At 43.3% G+C, this 22,753-nt stretch overlaps 1 protein-coding gene and 1 long non-coding RNA gene across 4 annotated transcripts in view; one reads left to right on the top strand and one right to left on the bottom strand.

Annotated features, from left to right (window-relative positions):
* LOC130153148 (deubiquitinase DESI2-like) overlaps positions 1-22,753 on the top strand; it is a 58,413-nt gene that overhangs the window by 6,925 nt on the left and 28,735 nt on the right. The window contains exons 1-2 of one of the 3 annotated variants that reach the window (XM_056347608.1): positions 8,798-8,854; positions 9,445-9,544. The exons of 1 other annotated variant lie outside the window; for it this stretch is intronic. In XM_056347608.1, the coding sequence (XP_056203583.1) occupies positions 9,488-9,544 (57 nt within the window). In that variant the 5' untranslated portion in view covers positions 8,798-8,854; positions 9,445-9,487. Of the gene's footprint in view, positions 1-8,797; positions 8,855-9,444; positions 9,545-22,753 lie in introns of those variants that run through there. One more of the 3 variants, XM_056347607.1, reaches the window with a different exon arrangement.
* On the bottom strand, positions 890-7,059 carry LOC130153151 (uncharacterized). Its single transcript, XR_008823240.1, has 2 exons — positions 6,756-7,059; positions 890-5,642 (listed from the first exon to the last, which is right to left on the bottom strand). It is a non-coding gene; the product is annotated as an uncharacterized LOC130153151 (long non-coding RNA).

Here is a 22,753-nt window from a genome sequence, read left to right as displayed (position 1 = left end):
GCTGTGGTGAGCTGAAGAGATGCTCTAAGTCGATAGAGCAACTTATGGTCTTGAAAGGTTAAGCATATAGAGTCACTAGGATCTCTTATTTCTTTTTCCTCCTTCATATGTTAGCCAAACTGAATGTATTTAATAAATGGAGAACAAAATGCGAAATACTGCCTTTGGGAGATTTTAATTAAATTCTGGCAACTCCTTATATATATATATATGTATATATATGTTGTTCTGAAACAAACCCATCACTTCTTAAAACTAATTAAATGAAATGTTTTGACTCTTCCTTAAAATATTTGCCAATCATCTCTGGCCAAAACTATTTGTCAAATCTGAACCATTTCAGTTCTCCAAAACATGCTATTCACTCAAATTTGCCATGTTGTTGGAAGGGCTTGATAGATGTATCATGTTCTTATTTATTCTGTGGCCACTCTCAGAGCTCATAAGGATTCCCTCTTCAATGAATAAGCCATGGCTAAGGAGGACCTTCTCTGTTTTATCTTCTTCACAGACTTGTTGTGGGTGTAAGGTCAAAGGTAAATCCTTAAATTCCTGAAGGAAAGGGGAAAAATTTGGCCTTAGAATTTTACTTTATCATTTATCCAGAAGTTTATTCATTCTGCTGTCTTCAAACCATATCAAGTACAGTGTACTGGATAACAAAACAGAATGGTGAGATAGCAGGTGCCTGGTGTCTAGTAAAGGGTTCCCCACAGCGCTATAACATGTCCTACATAAATGCTAGACTGTCGAAGTGTAGTTGAACATAGTGCTAGTCACAGGTGGTAGTGTGAGAGATCAGACGGAGCTCAGATGCTTGTTTTCTGTGCCTTCCTAGAGCTTTTAGTTGGCCTTCTGTACTGCTTTTGTTTTTGTTTTGTTTTGTGGGTTGTTTTTTTTTTTTTTGGAGGGGAGGGTGTTGGTAGACTGAATTTAGACTGTTAAAGTATGCTTGTGCTGCATAATAGGTCTGGGGTTCATAATCACTCAAGTAAAGTAATGGTCCTACTGCAAAATCTGCAACAGTAATGTCATAATATGATACAAGTTAAATGGGCCCAAAAAATTGCTGGGAAGACTCTTGGTTAGAGGCCAGAGAGACCACTGCTGTGATGAGAAAGGAGGCAGAGAAAGCTGCTTTTGCTGGATGTCAGCAAAATGTTGAGCCCAAGATACGAAAGGGCTATCTAGACTGCTTAACTTTTCTTGGATGTAACATTTTCCAGTGCAAATGCTCTGGACTCTGGAGGGGAAAAAAAAAAAGTGTTGTGGCAAATTTGATGGGAGTACATTAGAGTTTTCAATTAAATCGGGCTGAGCAGCCTGGCAGCATGTGCAGGTAAGGAAAATTAGGCTTCGTTTCTGCTTCTCTTTTCCTCCTAGACTGCATCAATTTAATTTGAGTGACAACAGGCTGACCTCAAGCAGGCCAGGCATAGAGTGGGATTGCTGCCTTGCCCTGCTTGAACTCGGGAGCAGAGGGAAAAGGAAAGCAGTCTGGTGATGCAGAGCACTGTGGTAGTCAGTTCCTGGTTCAAGCCTGTGAGAAAACGAGGAAACGCAAGAGACAAGTGATGTTTAGTTGCATCTTTAGAGAAAGGAAATCAATTGGAGGAAAAAAAGGCAAAAACCCTAATACACTAAGCTGCAGCTGAGTCTATTCCTTCAAGAAGAAGGAATCCAAATATGCCATCTGATCTAAGAAGCTGAAGAGTAAGTGACATGGCCTGGGTTAATAAGTCCAGTGATGAAGTGTGCCCATTTATGCATAATAAATAGATTTTTGTTGTCTTAGCAACAGCTTGGAGATATGTTATCCATCAGGGGAACAGTTTGTTTTGATGTTGTCAGGGTGACAAGCTGGCTACCTGTCCATGCTACTGCTGATCTTCTCTAGCACTGCAGTTCTTTAGCAGACTACTGTATGCTTATGCATGAGATGTTTTAGGAGCTATCTCTTGATGGTACATAGAGCACTGCTGTCTTCAGCTACAGTGTCCACCCCATCAGCAAGCTCATTGAACCGGTGGTCTGTTGCCCAGTGGACTGACTTGAACTGACTCATCCAGGGCAATGTGGGAGTTGTCACTTCTGCTGGTCCTGCATGGTCTAGGAAAGCTGCTCCACAACACGCACTCCTTTATATTGGCGAATATAAAAAACCTGTATGAGCGAGGAGAATCTACAAAAGCTAGCACAGCATAAAAAAAAAGTGTGAATTCTGCTTCTGGAGCAAAGTTTCACAAGTCCTGTCGTTAGCTCAGTTCCCATATCAGTGCTCTTGAGCTGGACCTGCAGGTGACAATCTGACTCTAGTGTCTCTAAAGTACTCATTTCAAGGCAGCCTGAACTCTTGCAGCGTCAGGAGTCTTATGGGCAGGATTTGAGGTGTAAACCCAGGGGTTTAAGGTAAGGTCTGCTGTAACCTAGAGATACAGAAAACTTTTGCTGCTACTGGAAGTTGTCCTTTAACCCCATACACAGGCAAAGCCACAATCCCCTGGCCTGTCTCTGAGCAAGTCTGAGAAATGATTGTTTCCTCTTGAAAGCATATGGAAGCTGGTTTCCAGTGAATTTTCTCTGTTGCTTTTTGGGATTTCCCCAAACAGCCTTTTAGAACATGACACTTCTGTCAGCAAGATTTATCCTCTGGCTCATTAGGTTGTCAAGGTTCCTAATGTCACTTGGCTGTTCTTTAAAACAAACAAACCAACCCCCAAAACAAACAAAATCCTTAGTGCTGATGAAAGCTGATGTGTTGACAATACTGGAGACTGTCGCTCACCTACCAAATAAATTTATATTGGCAGTAACAAAGCAGACCCTTCTGCCTTTTGTGCCTCATCCCTGCTTTATAGGTTGAGCTGCTCTGGTGTGGTGGCTCAGCTGGTCACCCATCTTCCTGCTGAGGCAGCCCACAGGGACCAGTTACATGTGCGGTTGGCGTGTCTGCTGGGGGGAGCTGAGCATTAGTGATAGGAACAGAGCTGCTAAGTTGGAACAGCTGTCAGATCCATTTCTAAGTGTGGTGATGGGCAGGTATATAGTTGTACATTAGTGCAATGAACTGAATCTAAATGGGTGTCCTAGGGCCGAAAACTATGTTAATGACCTGGGTTGCCCTTATTCTAATTCTCTGTTCCAGTCTCTCTTGTTCCTGTCATTATGCCAAGGTGACGTAGCTGAAGCTGGGGAGGGAGGCAGAGACCAATCAATAAATAAAATCTATATTTCTGCTGGGCAGAAAAGAAGCAAAACTCACAAGTCTGATGATTCTTTCTCTAGCAAATGGACTTAAACTGTTAGTAAACAAAATATTTCATACTATTCCTGGTAAACATTGGATGTTCTTGAGTATGAAGGATCTACAGGAGTGAAAGTAGATACCTCCTTACATCAGAGCTTTATCTAATCGGCACATGAATCTGTGAGACCTCTTATCTTGGAGCAAAATACAAGGCTACGTCCTAAGAGTGAGGAATTGTTTTAATTGGTAACTTAGTTTTTCAGCAATGAATCTCGAGGTGTCCAGAAAAGCAATGATACAGGAAGAAGAAATGCTGTGGGTTACAAATGATCTCTGATAGTTAGGAATGCTTATCTACAGAAGCAAGTGTCAGATGCTAGAAATGCTGAAGGCATTTCAGCCTGTTCAGTAAGTACCTTCATCATGTGGGTCAACAAATGGGTTTAATGCTGTGAGACTACTGATGGATCCACATCTCTGGGAGGTGAAGAACCTGGCACAGCGTAAGCTCTGTTGATAACATGGTTTGCTGAACCTTCAACCATGGATCTATTACTGTGCTTCCCATGTAGTCTTAATTAAACCCACAAGGCACTGTCAACCCTCTTGCTGCTCTCTTCAGTATCTTCTGCCAGTGATTGATTTATACTGGATACTGATGCAAGAAAAAACTTTCCTGGATGCTGATTGCTGCCTTGGGGTTTAGAGTGCATGAAGAGCCTCATGTTGCCTTCTAGAGTGAATTATAGGCTTTGCCATAGGTTAGCTTCCCCTAAATACGTGATGTTCTTCCACACATCTGTTCTTGGATTATCTGTGTGTCTTGCTCTGTTTGGGACTACTTGGAGCAGGAGATTTTATAATTGCCCTGTATTTGTCATGTCCCCCAGTTCTGGATTCTCCTGGTGAATGTGAGAAGTGACAGAAAGAGAGGACCGAGATATTAAGCATGGGACTAATCTGATAAATCACTGCCTCTGTCATTAACCTGCACTCCTGGGGCAAGAGCCTCAGCAGGCTTCCACGAGTTGCATGAGAGGCAGCCCAGGTCGTGGGTATTTCCAGGCAGGGCTGAGGGGCTTTCTCAGCAAATCACTTATTTAGATAATGGAAGGCTTCATTCAGCTGCCTAAGCACAGACATGGGGGGCCATTTTAGGATATCTGTCTGACCTCTGGCTTCCTCTCGGGAAAGGTCCCAGGTCTCTTCCCTCATGGATCCTCTTTCATAGCTATCAACTTTGTAAAGATGTCTTGAATATTTTAGGGCATTTCAGATGGCATGACATGCCCAGAGGTTCTGACTTAAGTGCTACTTTTGTGCTGGGGGAGGATCAGTAGTAGTTTTGCATTTGACTTCCACTGTCTAGTGTGCTGATGCATCTGGAGTGACAGAGACCTGGTCAAAATCCCTGAGGGACTTGAACAGAACTGCCCCTTCATGCAGGTCTACCATAGAAGCAGACAGCAGGCAACTCTGGATTTGGTTGTTCTGGGTCTCTTGTGTCAAAACATTTAGGTTTTATTTGAAATACTAATCAGAAGAGTGGATGTTTCCAGTGGATCCTAGCTGTTCCAGGAGGGTGTTCAGGCTGGAGCCAGGCTATACCGTTACTCACACATGTTCAGTGGGCCAGAGGACATGTATGTTACATGAAAGGAATCTTTTCTTTACTTTATATGAAAGAAAACCGCTTCATCATGAAGGACTGAGATGGCCTGAGTGACCAGGCTGCTTCCCTGTGAGGCAGCTGGAGGGCTAAATCCTATCTGGAGGATGAGGTGGTTAGAAAGTTGGTCTGTACCCACCTGGACAAATGTCTGAACAGAAAGCACTTGCTCCTCCTGGTAAGCAGAGGCCAACCTTGCTCTTCACTCCTCTTGTTGCTTTGCTTCCGTTCATGGTATTTTTAGCCAGATGTCGGGCTTTGCTGCCCTGACAGGATCTCTTCTGCCCTTTCCTCATTAACTGGCTACCTAACCTGGACAGTCAATTACTTGTGCAGCCTTTTTTCTGTCCCAGCACTAAGCATACACAGGCTAGTACATCTATAGAGTACCACTGTGATGGAGGCATTGTGGTAAGGTGGGAAGGCAGTGCTGGAGGTTTCCAAATCTGTGGAGGCCAGAGCTAATGATGCATGTCCTGAGCTGAAATCCACCCACCATCTGTCTCCAGTTCTAACATTCACTGTTCCTGATTGCAGTGCCTTTTGCCATGCCCTTGTTCACTCTTAATTTTTATAGCTGCTCATTACCCAAGACAACTGACTATCTTCTCTTTGGCAGTTCCTTGGGATGTGGAATAGACATATTTTCTGCTGCTGGAGCACTGTGCCTTGTGTGCTTGCTGCTGCAAGGATATTGGGGGCCAGTGCATTGAGGAATAGGTTGTACTGAAATGAAACAGAACAGATTAATTCCAGCATAAGCCAATAAGAAACAGGGACAAGCTAAATGGGTTTGTTTCAAGCTCACGTATTCTTGGGACCAGAAGAAAGGAAGTATTACAAATCCCTTTTTTTCCCTTATGGGTCTCATAATATAAGCAAAAAAGCTGTGACTTCTGCGGAGCAGAAGCCTCCTGAAGGATAAACAAATGCAAACCACACGGATCCATGAAAATTTCAGTTGTTTTTATTGTCTAGATCAAATTCTATCTGCTCCCATGGGCAGAGTGCTGCTGGCAGGGGACATTGCAGCATGGTAGCCAGAGGCCTTGCCAAAGCCAGGCAAGCAGGCAGGACGCCCTGGGGGGTAAGGGAGGACAGAAAGGTGTTCATCCCAGCACCCCGTTAATTGGATTGGTCATACATCCCCCTGACTGCTGAGCTACTCTTCTGACCCTTGTATTCTGGCAGAGCTATTGGGAGGGAACACTTCATCTGAGAGCTGGATCAGGGGCAAGAGAAAAAGGGGGATGGGGAGGGAGAGACTCCTTGTACTTCTCTCACAGTCTTCAGCCCCACAGGATCAACCAGAACTTGAACTTCTTCAACACTCTTTAAAACACCCTCTACTTCTCAGAGAAAGGCAAGGAATTGGGCAGCACGCTGGAGTAAAAATGTCATTCTATCTTTCAAATCCACCTCTGCAGTAAAGTTATGCTAGGAGGCTCACACGTCCATCTGTGGCTTTTTAGGCACTGTTTGTAATATGGCATGTTATTGAAATGCTTCAAGGATTCCCTTTGTAATGTGTAATTACTCTGAGAGACACAGTTCAGCGCCTATTGCAGCTGCTGTTTTGGATAATTTTGATACAGTTAAAGCTGTTGCTGGATCAAATGAATTTATGCAGATGGAGATTTTAAAGTTAGCATAAAGAACAATTTAATAGTCTAACATCAGGTGCTTAAAAATCCTGTACTTGGTACCTCTGAACTTGAATTCTACTTTGCATACCCACAGGACTTTGAAGCATTTTTCCAGCTGTCTGTTACCTCTCCTGAGGTCTCAGAGGTGTCTCATTAAAGCTGATGTTAAAGCCTATTGAATACATGAACATACCTTCTAATGATGCCTCTCATTTAGGTGAGTTGTCACCAGGAATTGGCAGGGATTGCTGCTGCTCTGGTCCCCTGGTGGTTAATATGGTGAAAGCCACCTGGAGAAGTGCAGGATGATACCTTCTGTGCTGGGAGACAAAAGGCAAACTGTCTTGAAAAGGCTGCTGTCTTCCAGGGGCACACCAACCTTGTCACCTTCTCGCCCTTACCAGCTCCCCTCCTTCTGTCCTGCAAAATGCAGCCTCAGCTCCCAGAGCTTGCAGATGGGAGGCATCTGTCCTTGGGCTCTCAGTGTTTCCAGCCAGTTAATTATTAATCATCACAATATCCCTTATGTCAAGCATCTGAACTGCCCGTGAAGCATGGAGAACTGCTCTATCACTAGAGTCAGAAAGCTTTTAGTGCCCTGCCACTCATTATTTGTAAAGTTGTTGTTCTGTCAAAGACCTTAAGCATCCAGAAGTGATAGTTACGTCATCTGAGCCCCACACCAGATGAGCTGGTGCTAGCAGGGGCAATAAGAATGTGGACTGGGAAACCAGAAGAGAAAGTTAAGCTTGTATCATGGATCCTGCAACAGAACTGGTGCTGTACCATTGGATATGTTTAGAAGCATAATGCTACTGCAATATAGGTATATTGCCCTAATGAACACCTACTAGGAAAAACACCTAAGTATTTAGCTCCCTTGAAAGCCACCTGGGGGGGCTCTTAAATCCCGGAGGGCATAATAAATTTTCTGTGACTGTTGGCTGGCTAGCTGTTTTGCCTCTTTGGGATGCTGCTGCTAACCATTACTCTAGAAACAGACATACACATGAGTCTCTGTGGGGCTCTAGGGCTTGCCTGCTCTCTGTATTCAACTTGTATGCTACTCCAAAAGAGCGAGACTGAGCAGAGACAGACCAGAGACTAGGAATGAAAGAAGAAAATCACTCTGCTTGTATCAAGGCACAACTTTCTTTTGGGAGTATTCAGGCATGAGAACCTGACCCCCGGCTCCTTCTAGCTGGGACTAGTCTAGTGGAAATGGAATGGCACTGACACTTTATTTCTGGCTTATTTTTGATAACGTACATTGAAGCAGATATGAAGCTAAACCAAAATCCTGGCTACTTTCCATTCAACTGTAGGGCAGTTTTCACAAGGAATAAATTTTTCTTCTATCTGCAGAAGAAGCATTTTAAATAATGTCATAATCTTAGGATCACCCAAATAAAAAGAGAGGTCCTGAAGTCTCTCTTAGTAATGTGGCACAAGATCCCCTCGCTGAACAATCTCACAAAGCCTACAGCTGGCACTTGTCACAGTGGTAGCTCTCACTAAACACTGCCAGCCTCTGTGCCCTTTGCAAAAGTTTTCTGGAGTACTCCAAAGGCTCTCTTCAGTGGGAGCATGTTGCTAATAAGTTGTTGAATCTGACAACTGGAGGCAGTATTACGCTTTCCTGCCGCTGTTTAAAATACTACTACTGGAAGCCTTAGGTGATGCAGGTAAGTGAACCCATTAAAACAGGATCATACACATGGCTTAAACTGTGTTCTCTAGGGTCCCTGTGACATAGTTAGGTCCTCAGGTACTTCTGTGTTCTCATCTACCCTTCCTCCTATCCCAGGATGCCTTCATGCATTCATGCAGAGTGAAAGAAATGCTGGTGGGTCTCACAGGATGCTTTTTTGTGTCAGCAAATTGATGATAGATTGTCACTAATTAGCACAGCTAGGGTCAAGCTCGCTCTTATTTCATTCTCTACTAAGATAGCATGATTGAGACCAACTCTTATTTACATGTAATAATAGACGGGAGATGGGGTTTTTTCTTCCTTTCAGCTCAAACATAACATCGTGTTCAATGATACCACAATGTTTTGTGAAAAGTACAAGTGCTTTGAACATGTGGGAATCAAAAAGCTCTAAACAGATTGTGTAATGCTGCCAACAAAGCATGTCCTTGGACCCTAGCCGAGAACAACCAAACCTTCATTTTGAGTAAAGCACTGGATGTTGAGAAAGACAAATACCAAAGCTTTAGTCCTAGTTGCCATCCCAAGTGCACTTCTAGCAATTCATGTAAATCTCTTTGCCTTGGGCTGTCCCCCCTGTAAGAAGGGAAAGAGTGTTCTTGTTGGGGTGGGAGGAGATGTTTGTGGGATGCTTGGGAGGTTAAAACCCTAACTGCTTTTTGGCATCTGAGGTGTAACTGCCTGGGCTGATGTGACTCCCATAGGCATTTGAGGCAGCAGCAGGGTTTCTGGGCGCTGGGCTGAGGGGTGTCCTGCTGGCAGCACCTGCCTGACCTGTGCCCGGGGTGAGCACATGTCCCATTGCAGCCTCACCCCTTCTGCCTCAGCTGTCCCTGGCTTTCCTGTCAGTCAGGAGGTGGTGGACCCCCTCCTTTCTCCACCAGAGCCTGCCTGGGGAGGGTGCGATGGTTCTGCAAACAGCCCCCACACCTGCTCCTGGCCTCGGCTTTTGCTGCCCTTTGACCGCATGTAGCAGATGAAGTATTTAAAGCAGCTGCTATTTCTGTCACTAGCACCCAGACTTCCTAGGAGAAAACTGCTGGCTTTGTGACAGCTGAAATCTGATTCGGAGGAAGCTTTTACTGCAGCATGTACAAAAGCAAGGGGAGAGTGAAGAAAGGGGGAGGGGAAAACAGCACTCAATTTGCTATTCATTTAATTCTGTCAGGAAGGCCCAAGCAACTCGAGATGACGGCGTGCAAATTGCAGACATGCATGTTGCAGCGTGGTGGATATTGTTCAAGGGATTGAGGATGCAGAAACAGTGGGTAAGAAAACAACGCGGCACGAGGGGGCTGTGTGCTGTGCTTCTTGCCAGGCTACGTTAGCTTCCACCGAGCAGTTCTGTGCTCTGGAGCCGGCTGATGGTACTTGCCAGTTTAATGCAGAGGTGACTATCTCAATGTTGTGCTGCCATGGCAGGTGCTGGAACAGGAGGGTGCCCAAAAGGTCTGCTTAGCCTTTTCCACTCCAGCGCATGATCCTTTCTCAGCCTTCACTAGGATTTCTCTGGAGAAGGAAAAGGCTGTTGTTCCCACTGTGCAGCTGAGGCTGCATGCTGGCATGCAGAGAGGCTGGCTCATCTGATTCTAGGACACAAGGAAATGTAATGAAGCTGTGTCAGGGGAAGTTCAGATTGGACATTAGGAAAAAGTTCTTCACTGAGAGGGTGGTTGGTCACTGGAACAGGCTCCCCAGGGAAGTGGTCATGGCCTGTCGGAGTTCGAGTGTCTGAACAATGCTCTTAGTCATTATGGTTTAATTTTAGGTAGTCCTGTGAGCAGCAGGGAGTTGGGCTTGATGATCCTTATAGGTCCCTTCCAAATACTGATATTGAGATATTCTATGACTAGGTGCCTTGTTGCTGTGCTGTCTCTTAGGTTTTGATGTGGAGTTATGTTTGTTATTCCTCTTCTCCAGCTGTGGCTGCTGAAAATGCTCTGATTTCTTTTTAAGGACTGTGGTATCTTTTTCAAAGCAAAGAGTTTTATTGAGGCTTCCCAATTTACCTGTGCTCCCCTTTGATGGAGTTCATATAGCTTCCAGCGCTGGAGGGAACTGTGGGTCAGAAGAACTCTTTCAGTGCTCGGTCTTTTTAAAGTCCAGGTGCAGGCTTTCTGTTGCTATCACGATTTCCAATTTGAAAGAAAGCTCCTAGGATTTCTTGTCATATTGTGGCGCCAACAGGATCAGAGATGGTTCTTCCCAAACCAATTAATTTACAGAGCAGCTTTGGTAATATAATTCAAAAGGCTTTCTGCAAAGATGTCACTTAGTAAACAGGGGTAGATGACCTAGAGCATGGAAGATTAATACCCCTCATGTTTCCCATGACCTAGTACAAGCCTTGGACTGAGGTGGGAAGAGGTAAGGAGAAACAGTCCTAGTTCTGCTCAGTGACTTGACGACAGGATTGCATGTATGTTAATCTACCAGAATTTATCCTCTGCTTTAGAAATTAAAATGATTGCTCTGGACTAGCCTGAAAGCTTTATTCTAGCTAGTTTACTTAGGTTCTGGTTTAATTTGATGGCCAGTAGATTTGAAAATCTTCTTGTGTTTTACTTGGGACTTGTCAAAATAAAGTGCTACCTAAGATTTTGGGGGGATAGGAACACCGTTACGTTACACACTAGGGTTACAGGAGGTGATGTGGTTAAACACAGCATGCACATATGTGCTCTGGGGACAGCTTGACAGACTGCAGGCTTTTGGAAAGAACTAGTCTAGCAAAGGAGGGGGGGAAGCATCTGTCAGTAAATAGATGGATAAAGATGCTCTGTGCTGCTTTTAAGAAGCACCAATCATCTTTATAACTTTGACAGGTGGTAGTAGGGCAGGAGGGGAGGAAGAGAATTGTGTGGGTGGTAAAGAAATTAATCCTAATGAATTGGAAGAGTAAATCCACAGCAGGCAGAAAGCTTCAGATTTCTGCCCTGCTGGATATGGATAAATGCAAGAGAATCCCTTTTGCACGCAAGAGCTAATTGGGTAATTACAATGGAATCTCAAAACCTTTGCTTAAACTGTATCCTGACTATCAAAGCGTGAAGCAGATTCTCTTCCAGTGGTTTGAAAGGCTTGCCCAGCATCTTTCAAGTGGGTGTTTGAAATAGCTTCCCTTTTTATTTTGCTGCCTTTTCTGGGAAATAAAACCTCTGTTACTTTATTATTACTTTTTTTTCAAATCACTGTGCTATAATGGGAGAACTAATTTCCAAGGCTTCCTTTCAATGTTTTCATTCTTCACACAGAAGAACACACAAACATAAGAATGGCCAAACTGGCTCAGACCAAGGGTCCAAGTCCAACAGTCCAATATCTCATCCCATATTATTATTCTTTTCTCAATGCCTGTTTGTGGCCACTATGGGAGACGGAGCACCATGAACATGTATGACACTTCCCTCTAACACTTCCACAGCTTCCAAACAGTTTCAGCTCTGGAGCTTCTCTGGGCTTGACCTCTCTTTGCTAATCCTCAATGGCCCATTCTTTTATTCAGTTCTAAACCAATGTAACCTTTTGTATCAACATCCCTTGCCAGGGAGTTTGCAGGTCTACTACCTAGTGGTGAAAAGCCAAGGGGTTTTTTTCCTCTCCTTTTTTTTATTTTTGTATAGGTTTTCTATCGGACAGAATAGAATCATAGAATCATTTAGGTTGGAAAAGACCTTTAAGATCATCAAGTCCAACCGTTTACCCAGGACTGCCAAGTGCACCACTAAACCATGTCCCTAAGCACCAATAGTCAGTTCCTACCTACTCTTCTCATACCACCTGAAGAACCCCACCATATCTCTTTGTTTTGTGACTAGTTGCATCTTTAAAGACATTTTCTGAAGTATGTAATCAAAAACATTTTTTGAATGTTAACTATGCCAATGAGATCACCAATTTCTCCAAAGAATACCAAGAAATGGGTGTCACAGGACCTCACAGAAGTCATGTTGACCCTTGCCCAAAAGATCATATTTATTGTCCGTTAATGCTATGTTTTGTTATTGCTTCTCCTGATTAACCTAGTCTAGATGCCAGGCTTGAAGACTTGTAATTCCTTGGCCCACGTGTGGACCTCAGTTTGGAGATCAGCATCACAGTTGCTACCTTCTGGCGCTCAGGTCCCAGAGACTTTTTACGTGAGAGGCCTGCCCAAGATTATTAGTAATTTAGCTATTCTGTCCCTGTGATTCCTCTGTTACTCTTGGGTAAGTGTTGTTCTGCCCCTGGGATCCTCCAGGGCCAATTCTGTCTGTCTGTATCCTACAGTCATCCACGTCAACTTCAAATGGAGCCTCTTCTGATTTCCTCATTCTTCCTACTCCTTCTACAAAAATAAAAGTGGGAAGTTCAGGCAGGGGAATCTCGCCAGTTTTCTTTTGGTGGAAACAGGAAAGCTCTGATGCAAAGATTTAATTTATTTTCTCTGAAACAGCTTTGCTATCACTTGGCCCTACAGACTTTTCTTTTCTGACATGTTGGAGGAAGGATTGAAGAAATAGCTAAACATTACTGGAAAGGCTATCATTTTTTTTAGGTCTATCTAGAAGCTAAAAGTAACAGTGTTTTCATCCGGTTTTGAAAGCACAGGGTCCTGAGACAATTTAGGTGAGGAATGATTAGTAACAGTGCTCTCTTCTGGATACCTTGGGGTCTTCCCACCCCTAATTGGTGGGTTCGTGTTGTCTAAATCTTTTATGCGACTTTGCTTGAACTAAGGCTAGAGTGCTACAACGCCAAACAGTTCTACACTCTGAAGAAAACAGAGCGTCTGGGTGCTTCCAAAAGCCTGGGTGTTCTTAAGGCTTTACAACCCAAGACTGATTCCTGTTTACTTCTACCATCTTCCAAAGGCTTACTTGTGACACGAAGCATGTTATTCTCCATCCCGTCTTTCCGCTGAACGTAGTTGGTATTCCTTCTCTTGGAGGGAGTGTTTTTCTTTAGAACTGGCATCAACACAACGATTCAGCATCAAGCTGGTCTTGCTCACATCCGTTGTGTATTGCCATCTGATCAAACAGATGAAAAAGAGCCTGTGCCTTGCTAGGACTGAGTTGGAAGGGAAAGCAAAGAAGGTATTTATGAGCATGGATGCACAAACCCCATTGGTATTAGTGTTCAAGTGAGGTAGAAACCATGGCTACATCATTACACAAAATAGAAGCAAAGCTCATGTCACAGTGTGTGGGGGTTTTAATGGAGAAAGGAAAAAGATGCATTGGTGGCTAGTACTTATCCAACACTGGTTTCATGTTTGGTTACCTGGAAGGTGCTGCTGCTGAAGGGTATCAAACCAAGTTGTGTATTTACTGTCATTGTTCACAGTGTACAAATGCCCCTTGGAGAATAAAGTAAGCTGGGAGAGAGTTAAAAAGTTGGCATCTTCTGTAATTTACTTTCTGAAGGAGGCTGTCCTCTGAACAGGCTAACTATTGTCACAGAAAGCATAGGCATTTCTAGGGATTCAGTAGCATCCCTTTGCAAGTGGCAATGTTCTGGAAAAGGATGGTTAGAGAAAATTGTTCCCATAAGGAGACTTGCTAAGGATGTATCTATAGTGCTGAACCTTTGGTGCAATACTGGGCTTGCTTCTGGGCTCGATTACTAAAATGGCATATGTGAAAGGTGACTGATGGTCAGTCTATCCATGGCTGGCTTCGTACACACTCTTGGGTACATTTGCTTATTGCTAGCAGCACACCTCATGTAAACCAGAATGTTAAAATGCTGCTGTTCTCTAAGACTTCATTGTATACATACAGACTGTATTTATGTTTGCACATGTGGCGCATGAGCAAATATATCCTATTTGCTTGTGGAAGTTTTATCTATGTTCTGTGGAATGAGGTAATGCTTTCCTGCTTACAGCATGCTGGTGTTTGCCTTGTTCTGCTGTTAATGAATTATTTGTGGTACCAACTATGAGCCTCAGCTGTGAACTGGGATTCCACCATATTTCATGAAGACACGGTATAAATGGCAACAAGAGAGAGAGTCCTGGCTCCACAGAGATGACGAGTTACTTTTCATCTGGATCTGATAAGATGCATGCACACAGCGGTTGGTTTATTAACTCCATCTGGCAAACCTAACCCCTTCCAAGATGAAATCTCCCACTGATGAGACATTCCTTTAGTCAAAATGCCCAGTCAAATACAAATTTGTTCCCTCTATGAATTTTTATACTGACTAATTTTTTTTAATCCCTTTCTGTTGTTTTCCAGTAAGAGAGTCTGAGCGAGATTTTTGAGGTGTTAAAGGGAAGCACAGTACAATGAATTATATAAATGCTACTGAACTTGTACTTCATAGAGCAAACAAAAGTTTCACATTAAGATGAAATATATCAAGCTGGGCTGCTGATCTTAGCTGTTCGATTAATCTGTTTACCTCTTGCATGCATCCATCTAACTTGGGAGAAGGCAGATATATCGAGTGGGAGCTGAATGGTCTCAGACCTCTGCATTCATCACTTGCATGACTTTCATTGGTGGAGTGTTGAGATACTTTCCTGTTATATAGGAACAGAAATCTGTCTTTTATCTTGGTCTGCAGGATAATTAGCTTAATTTATAGGTTTATGACCATTTGTATTCCCTAGTTTGCATGAATGAACTTAAAGATACACAGCTCAGGAAAACTGAGATCCATATCTGTTGTACAACACCTTACATGTGTTGTGGGAGTTGTGTCTGTATCTAAGCTGAGCCCAATTGTATGGAGTTCTGGTTTTGTTCTCCTTCCCTACAGATCAGCCTGGAAAGAATGTGGTCACTTTCTCTGGGATGCATTTTTGGGTGAATATGGAATATGACTTATCTGTGTAGTGTCCCATTAAGAGTACAGGCTCTTATTTTTGGTACTAATCAAAATGAGGGTGTGGTTGGAGTGTTCTTCTTCAGCACTAGAAACAAGTTACAACCTGCTTTTGAGAAAGGTGGTGGGCCATTGCCAGCTAGGGCTGAATGAGGCCTTGGTTTCCTACAATAGCTATCTGCGTACCTAGAACGTTCTTGCAAGGGCCAGACTAGGAGGATAGTTTAATCTGAGAGCAGATGTCTTTGATATTAGAGGATGTTGTGAGCCAGGTGAGATATTTACAGTGCTTACTACTTTCTCCTACATTCACCTGGCCACAGTTCAGGTTAGATGTCTATTCTGTGTGCAGGAGATTTTTTTGGCGGGTCTCTGAGGGATCTGGCAGACAATACCATTTGCATGCCATGGTACAAATATACAACCATTTATCTTTCCACTAAAATAAATAGGAGCCAGGATATAGTTGCAGTATCTAACAGATTATGTTTTTATACAAATAAATACAAATGGTGGGGATGAAGGCGAAGGAATATTGCCAGTGAAACCTGCTACATAAGGCAAATTCTCCTCCTTGATCTTACTGAAGTATTTCCTTATCTTCCCTCTTCCCCTTCAATCCCTGATCTCACTGGGTATGTTTCAGATGTGGAGATACCATTAAGATGCATGTCCATGAAGAAACCAGTTGGCTGAATCACTAGGGTCATTTCAGGTCTGTCTCTAGATGTATGCAACACACAGTGGACTAGCACAGAAGATTTGCTTTAGCACAGGTGTAAAATTATTACTGTGCTCAGCAGAAGGGAAATATTTAGGGCAGCCCGAATGCTAGTCCGACACATGCTGTGCTGTTTAGGAGGTGGAGGCAGGGAGAAGAAAGAAAGAATAACTTAAGTGTTTTCCAAAGAAGCTGTACTGGCATGTCTGTGCCTCTCCCTGTGCAAGGGGGTGTGTGACTCTTGAGAGAAGCAAGCACGGAGGCTGTCCCTTTGAAGGAACAAACACCCACATTTTAATCTGAAATGTTTTTCACCCAAAACAGTATCTTCATAGTACTGAATGCTGATGATTTGTTGCCAGGCACTGCTGCTAACCGTCATCTCTGTCTTTCAGCAAGGAATGGCTATTAAATGGTGTTGCTGAGCTGCATGTCCAATGCTGCTCATTAAATAAAGGCAGTGGGAATCCTTGCGGGGGTGGGGAGGAGAAACATAATCTCCTGTAACCCCCCGAAAATCCAGAACAGAGCACATGACATCAGAGTCATTAGGATACTCCTACGGCTTTTTATTTTTTTTCCCAGCCGTCATGGCATGCTGTACATATTAATCATTCTGTTATATCTTCATATGGGGGGGCAAAAGTACCCTTAAAGCAGTTTGTCAGCATCCACTAGCTAAATGCCAGCAATCAGAAATGATTACTCATTTCCAAAACTGAGTGGTTAGTGTCTTTGGTCACTTTAAACAGTGCTAAAATCACTCAGCATAGAAGCCCTTGGGCCATGAGTTATAAACAAATTTCTATCTGAGCTTCCCTAGTCACTGGTTGTATATCAGTTTTGTGCTTTGTAGAAGATAATTATCCAGCAACCCTGTTTGGCATTGGGCTAGGTTGTACACAGTTCCCTAGTTCCCTTCTCAAGGAAATATTCCTTGCTCTACTAATTTTTTTTTCTTCATTTTTTTTCCCTTCAGACCAGCAGAAACAGGGTTTTGGGGGTAATGTGTATTTGAATCTCATTGGTACAACAGCATTTTATCATTGTTATGTTCAGGTTCCTTGCTTTCTTTTTAATCCCTTAAATTCTAATCGGGAGACATCACTGCAATGCGATTCTTTGGTAATTGTGCTGGAACAGCAGAGACAGAGTGTATGACTATGGCAAAAAGGCACCTATATCCTTTTTCTTGTAGGAAAAAATAATGCAGAGAGATGAGACGCTGTATGAAATTGGCACTGTATTTGAAGAGTTTTGTTCAAGACAAGACAAAGCACTCTAGGGAAACAGGACAAGTCACTAGCTGTAGGAATCCATATTTCCCAGTATTTTTCTAAGCTAAGCTGGTTAGGCACACTGCCAGTCAGGCATGACCCCTGGAACCTCTCCAGGCAAAAAAAAAAATAAAAATCTCAGCTCACATTGTGAAAGGGTTTTCCCCATCCATGCTGGTGAAGAGATTCCCTTCTCAGAAGCGTAGAGATAAATATTGATTTTTAATTTGTTTTTTCTTTTTTCAATAGCAAACTAATGTTAATGGCACACAGTCAACTGTCACGGGTACCATGAGGTATTTTTGAACATGTGCCACCAAAGCCAGCATGAAATATAGATTCCTTAGGTGCAAACAGCCCCCACTCTGCTCTTTTCTGATGCTGCTGTTGTTGGCTCACAGGACCAGCACAACTGTTTTTGGCAAGTGAGTGGGAATGAAATGGTGTGAGAATTTACATGCCTGTATGATGTGTCAGCGCTGGACTGGATTTTGGCCTTACGTAGCACTTGCACAGAGAGGAGATCCGGGGAGTGTTACTTTCTTTTTTTGTTTCCTGTGGGGATTTGCTTGTGGGGAGGTGTAACTCCTGGTTATGAGGTGCTATTGCTGCCATTGGGAACCCCAGGGTGAGGTCTATGTCTGTAGACTTCTAGCAGCAAACAATCAAGTGTTGGAAAGGAGAGCAGGCGTCCCCATCTCTGCTGGGGACTGTCACTATCCAAGCATGGAGCCCACCTGTTTTAGCTATAGTGGGGTGCGAAGGTCTTCCTTTTAGCTTACTGATGTTGATGGTGTTAAACACTTCAGCAGAAACAGGAATTTGAAGAAGAATTTGGAGAACCACAGTTTTGAGTTTGAATGTAGTATCATGCTGTTGAAACTTTAGTTTTGACCTGGTCTGAAGTAAAACTGTAGTATGTCCATAGCAGAGCAGGAAATGGGAACCTCTCAAGTCCTTGTTTGACATCCTAGCTATGGGACTATCCTTCATTCGTTTGTCTATGGATGTTTGAATATGCTTCCACCTCCTGTTTAAACCTAAGATTTTTTCTCTGCTTTCTTTTGGGCAGTAATTTTCTTTAAGATCTGTGTGCTTCTCATTTTTTGGGGTGTTTTTTTTTCCCCTACTGAAGATGTCAGCTTTTGTCTGACAAATGTGAGCCTACTAGCCTGCAGATTACTTTGAAGTAGTTTGGTGTCTCCCTTGGGTCTCTGCACAACAGGTTGAAAACAATATGTTATTGTGCTCTGCATTAATGGGATGGAACAAAAGGAACTATTTATTGTATTGCCTGTGGTGTTCTTGGTCTTTGTGTGATATCATAAAGGGTCTTCTTACCTCTTTGTGATGGCTGTAATTACAATGACTTTGTTGTTACCTCAGTCTTCTCCAAGTAGTTATCCATGTAGGAACCAGGCAGAAGTCAAAAGTTGTTTTAACTAGTTTCTTATATTTTGTTGGTATAAAGAGAGTAGATGTCCCTGCCTTGTGTATCTAGCAGGCTGTTGTCCTTGGTGAAAACATTAATGAATTGGGTTACAATGCAAATATGAGTACAGCGTTGCCAATAAGTGGTTTGACTTTTATGGATAGAACTCCTCAGGAACAGTTCAAGCTGAAAAAACTCACAGCTGAAATTTTGAAAAACCTCCTCCATATTTTTCTTCTCTAATTGTGTTTGTCAAACAGGATGCTAGTTTTTCAGTAGGTTGTAGTGTCTTTGGCAAAGTAAGCCACTGTGATATCCACTTTCAGAAAAGGAGCTGTGATGGATCAGCCTCACTACTTCCCACTTCAACAAACCTCATGATAGTCCTATAGGTCACTTCTTTTTGGTGGGCAATATGGAAGTGTTGTTGGATTGTTGACCTTTGAGTCAGGATGTTGAGCTCACCTCTGCTTCCCGTGTCTTCATAGACATAGCACAAGCTACATGCTGGTAGTTTCTTTCCCTACATTTGAAATGAAGAATGTCTTCCTGCTTAACACAAATGTTTTGAGGCTTAGCAATTTAATGCTTGTAAAGTATTTTGAAATCCTAGGAAAACTGCAAAGTGGAGCAGAGTATCAGAATCACCTGACCCAAGACCATAAAAAAACCAAATCCAAACAACCTTTCAGTATATCTTTAAATTTATAGAAGGTATATACCTCAATAGTTGCCTCTTCTGCCATGCACAGGAACAATCATCAGCCTCATGATTTCTAGGGTAGCAATTCCTGAGGTTTACTTTTCCAGGGACAGGCAAAGAGCCAGGTGATGCTGCTGATGAACCTGCTCTCTCTCTCTCCCCTTGCTTTATTTCTTTTTGTTGTTTTGTTGGTTATTTTTTTAATCCTTTCATCTTTACAGAAATTTCTAGCTTTGAGTCAAGCTTGATTCCTAATTCCTTCCACTTGGTAACCATCTCTGAATTTTTCTCCCCATTCCTGTTCTACCTCAGCACAGTATGCCTTCAGGTGGCATCACTTATGAATGTTCCAGCCAAAAAAAAGATGAAAGCAGCCTGCATGCAGCCAATCAAAATTTTCAAGGTCATGTGCCTGACAATAGGGGCTTTATTGTTAGTCTATTACATCCCATTCCTCGGGATGGTCACAGCCTGGCATTTTGGAGGTGATTCTCCCTTGCCCAATGTTGTGGTTTAACCCCAGCCAGCAACCACATAGCTGCTGCTCACTTACTCCCCCTACCCCCGTAGTGGGATGGGGAGGAGAACCAGGAAAAAGGGTAGAACTCATGGGTTGAGATAAAAAAACATTTAGTAATTGAAATAAAATAAAATAATAATGATACTAATAACAAATGTAATGAAAAGGAGAGAGAGGCAGAGAGGAATAAAATCCAAAGGGAAAAAACCCTGAGTGATGCACAATACAATTGCTCACCATCCGCTGACCAACGCCCAGTCCTGAGCAGCAATCTGCCCACCCTGGCCAACCCCTCCTAGTTTATATACTCAGCATGATGTTCTATGGCATAGAATATCCTTTTGCCTCATCTGGGTGAGCTGTCCTGGTGGCGTCCCCTCCCAATTTCTTGTGCCCCTCCAGCCCTCTCATTGGCAGGGTCTAAACAATTGGAAAGACCTTGACTTGTATAAACATCACTCAGCAACAACTGGAAACATCAGTGTGCTGTCAACATTATTCTCATACTAAACCTAAAACGCAGCATTGTACCAGCTACTGAGAAGAAAATTAACTGTATCCCGGCCAAAACTAGGACCACTGACTAGATGTGGTTTGGAGAAAAGACAGACTGACCTTGGCAGATAAGCAAGCCTTGTGGATCACCTGGAAGGTCTGAGTAACTGTCAGAGGATAACTGAGAGAAACACTGTTCAGGGAGAAGAGCAGACACTCCACCCCCTGTTAACAGGATGAGCACAGACTTTTTGTCTTTTTGTCATAAATATTATTTTTCTCTCCCAAAGGCCTTGACAGCTGTGCCTATGAACTGGATCCTGCTGAGCAATACTTTGTTCCTCAATTACTTACGAATGGAGATAGCATAGTGGAGGGTGTTTCACACTACTGTGTTTTGAGCTATGCTATAGCTTGAAAGACATTAGTGTTTTGGATGTTTTCATTAGAAACCCAAGAAGAGTTCCCAAGAAATCTGCCTTAGTGGTCGGGCATTGAGTGTTGGTCCATCTGACCTAGCCAAAAAAGTCTGTATTGGTGTTTGGCCAGGCAGAAACACTCCAAGAGAGAGCAAGCCAATAAGGAAGAATCAGTGTCATATTAGCATTTTGCTACTATGGGAGAGAAATTCAGGAACCTGAGCAAGGATCTAGATGAGCTCTTGGTAGAAAAGTCTTAACTGCCAATGTATCTGATGGCATGGATCTCCCAGTCTCTTCTGCTGAAGCTGTTTGGTTGTCCATACATCACTTTAATGGAGAAGATACACTTGGCAATTAGGGTGTCCATCTTAGATTTGAAAGGCTGAAGTTCAGATCCCTGCTACCAATCTGCCAAAGCAGAGAGACGAACTGTGCTTTTCAGCACTCTGGGGCATGCTACAGCTGTTGGGCAATGAGCCATTCTGTGAGGGCTTGGGGTGCCTGTTGTCTGCAGCCTGGTTTTCTGAACTAAGGCAGTTGCTTTGGCCTGGGCAAGACTGATTTGCAGACTGGAGTGCATTTTCAAAGGATGCGCTAAGTGTCTGTTTTCCCTCTGCAATGCTGGACGTTGGGATAGGGCTGGTCTCTTCTTTGGAGAAAAAGACCTGTAGAGTCCCACAGTAGACGACAAGGATCCTTACCAAGGAGAAGGAGCTGTTAATGTTTCTTGGTCTGAGCAGGGCCTAGCCACAGCATTGCTCCACATCTGAGAAATCATTTAACAGCCCTATTTACCATTACAGTTCTAAGTTACATCTTTCCTGCAAGATGAAGGACAGAGATCCCTGAGGCCATATTGTTGACCCTGCCAGGCATGTCTGGGCCAAGCTAGTTCCAGAGCCAAAGCATCTGCTATCTGCTTCAGATACCTTACACACCAGTTCACCAGGAGGTATTTATCTCCCTGCATTTTTTTTTCAAGTCACCTGAATCCTTTTTGGCAGGAAGCCTGCTTCCTGACATGCCCTGAAGACTGGGCTGAGGGCTCACAATGCAGGTGGGTGTGCAGGGACTGAAATGTGCTCCACTGAGGATGTTAACAGCCTCCTAGACATGAGGAAAACATTTTGGACCATTGAACATTTGTCCTACACAGGCACACTAAGGCCTTCTTGATATTTGGCTTTCAGTAACACAAATGTTTTCTTGTGCTTTCTTACTGCCAGGGAAGTTCTAAACACTTAGCCAAAGTCTCCCTTTTTTTTTTAAGCGGAGTATGTTACTCTTCCTTCAATCCTTTTGTATCGTTCTTAAAAATTCTCCCATAATTCATGTCAGCCCTTCAAATGTTTGCAAATTTGTCATCTTTAGTCATTGCTTTGCCAAGCTATTAACTCTTCTGAATTAATTCAAAGTCAGTCTCGCCATTTCCCTGATCATTTTGCTGCTGTTCTTTTTTAATATCTCTCAATTTGTCATTATGAATGCATCTAAGGCAAAGGCGTTATCGCTTTACTGAGTTCATAACACACCCAAGTTTCTCAGGCACGTCCCTGAGAAAATACACTTCAGTGTAATCCTGCAAAGGGATGCTTTTTTTTCTGGCTTCATGTACTTGAGATTAAGATTGTGCATGACAGTTGTCAAAACTAAGGAGATACAGCATGAGAAGTGGTATGTAACAGCACAGATAGTCCTTCTGCAGGGCTGCTTATGGGACCATTGTCTGGGACAGGCTTGTGGTGCTGGCACGTGCTGCACCCACCTCCAGCAACTCCCCCTCAGTGATTTCTGTTTGGTGTCCCTAGTCCCACCCTGGCCCCTTCAGCTGACTCCTTCAGGCATGGTCAGGACGGAGATTAAGGGAAGCAGGTGGAAGCTGGAAAAATGGCATATTGCTTCTCATATGGCACACACAATCTACTACAAACACCATGTTGTGTACACAGGCACCCAAGCTGGGCCCTTAGTGTCATGACTGGTGTGACAGACCCTTGGGCTGGTGGATTAACTTCTGCTGGCTTCTGTGTGAACTTGCAAGTATAAGAGAAAGGGATGTTCATTCTGCAGGGACAGAAAGTAGTTGTT

The sequence above is a fragment of the Falco biarmicus genome, chromosome 7, assembly GCF_023638135.1.
Source record: "Falco biarmicus isolate bFalBia1 chromosome 7, bFalBia1.pri, whole genome shotgun sequence".
Classification (NCBI taxonomy): domain Eukaryota; kingdom Metazoa; phylum Chordata; class Aves; order Falconiformes; family Falconidae; genus Falco; species Falco biarmicus.
The sequence above is the reverse complement of the archived record's forward strand: the minus strand, read 5'-3'. Positions and strand labels throughout refer to the sequence as shown.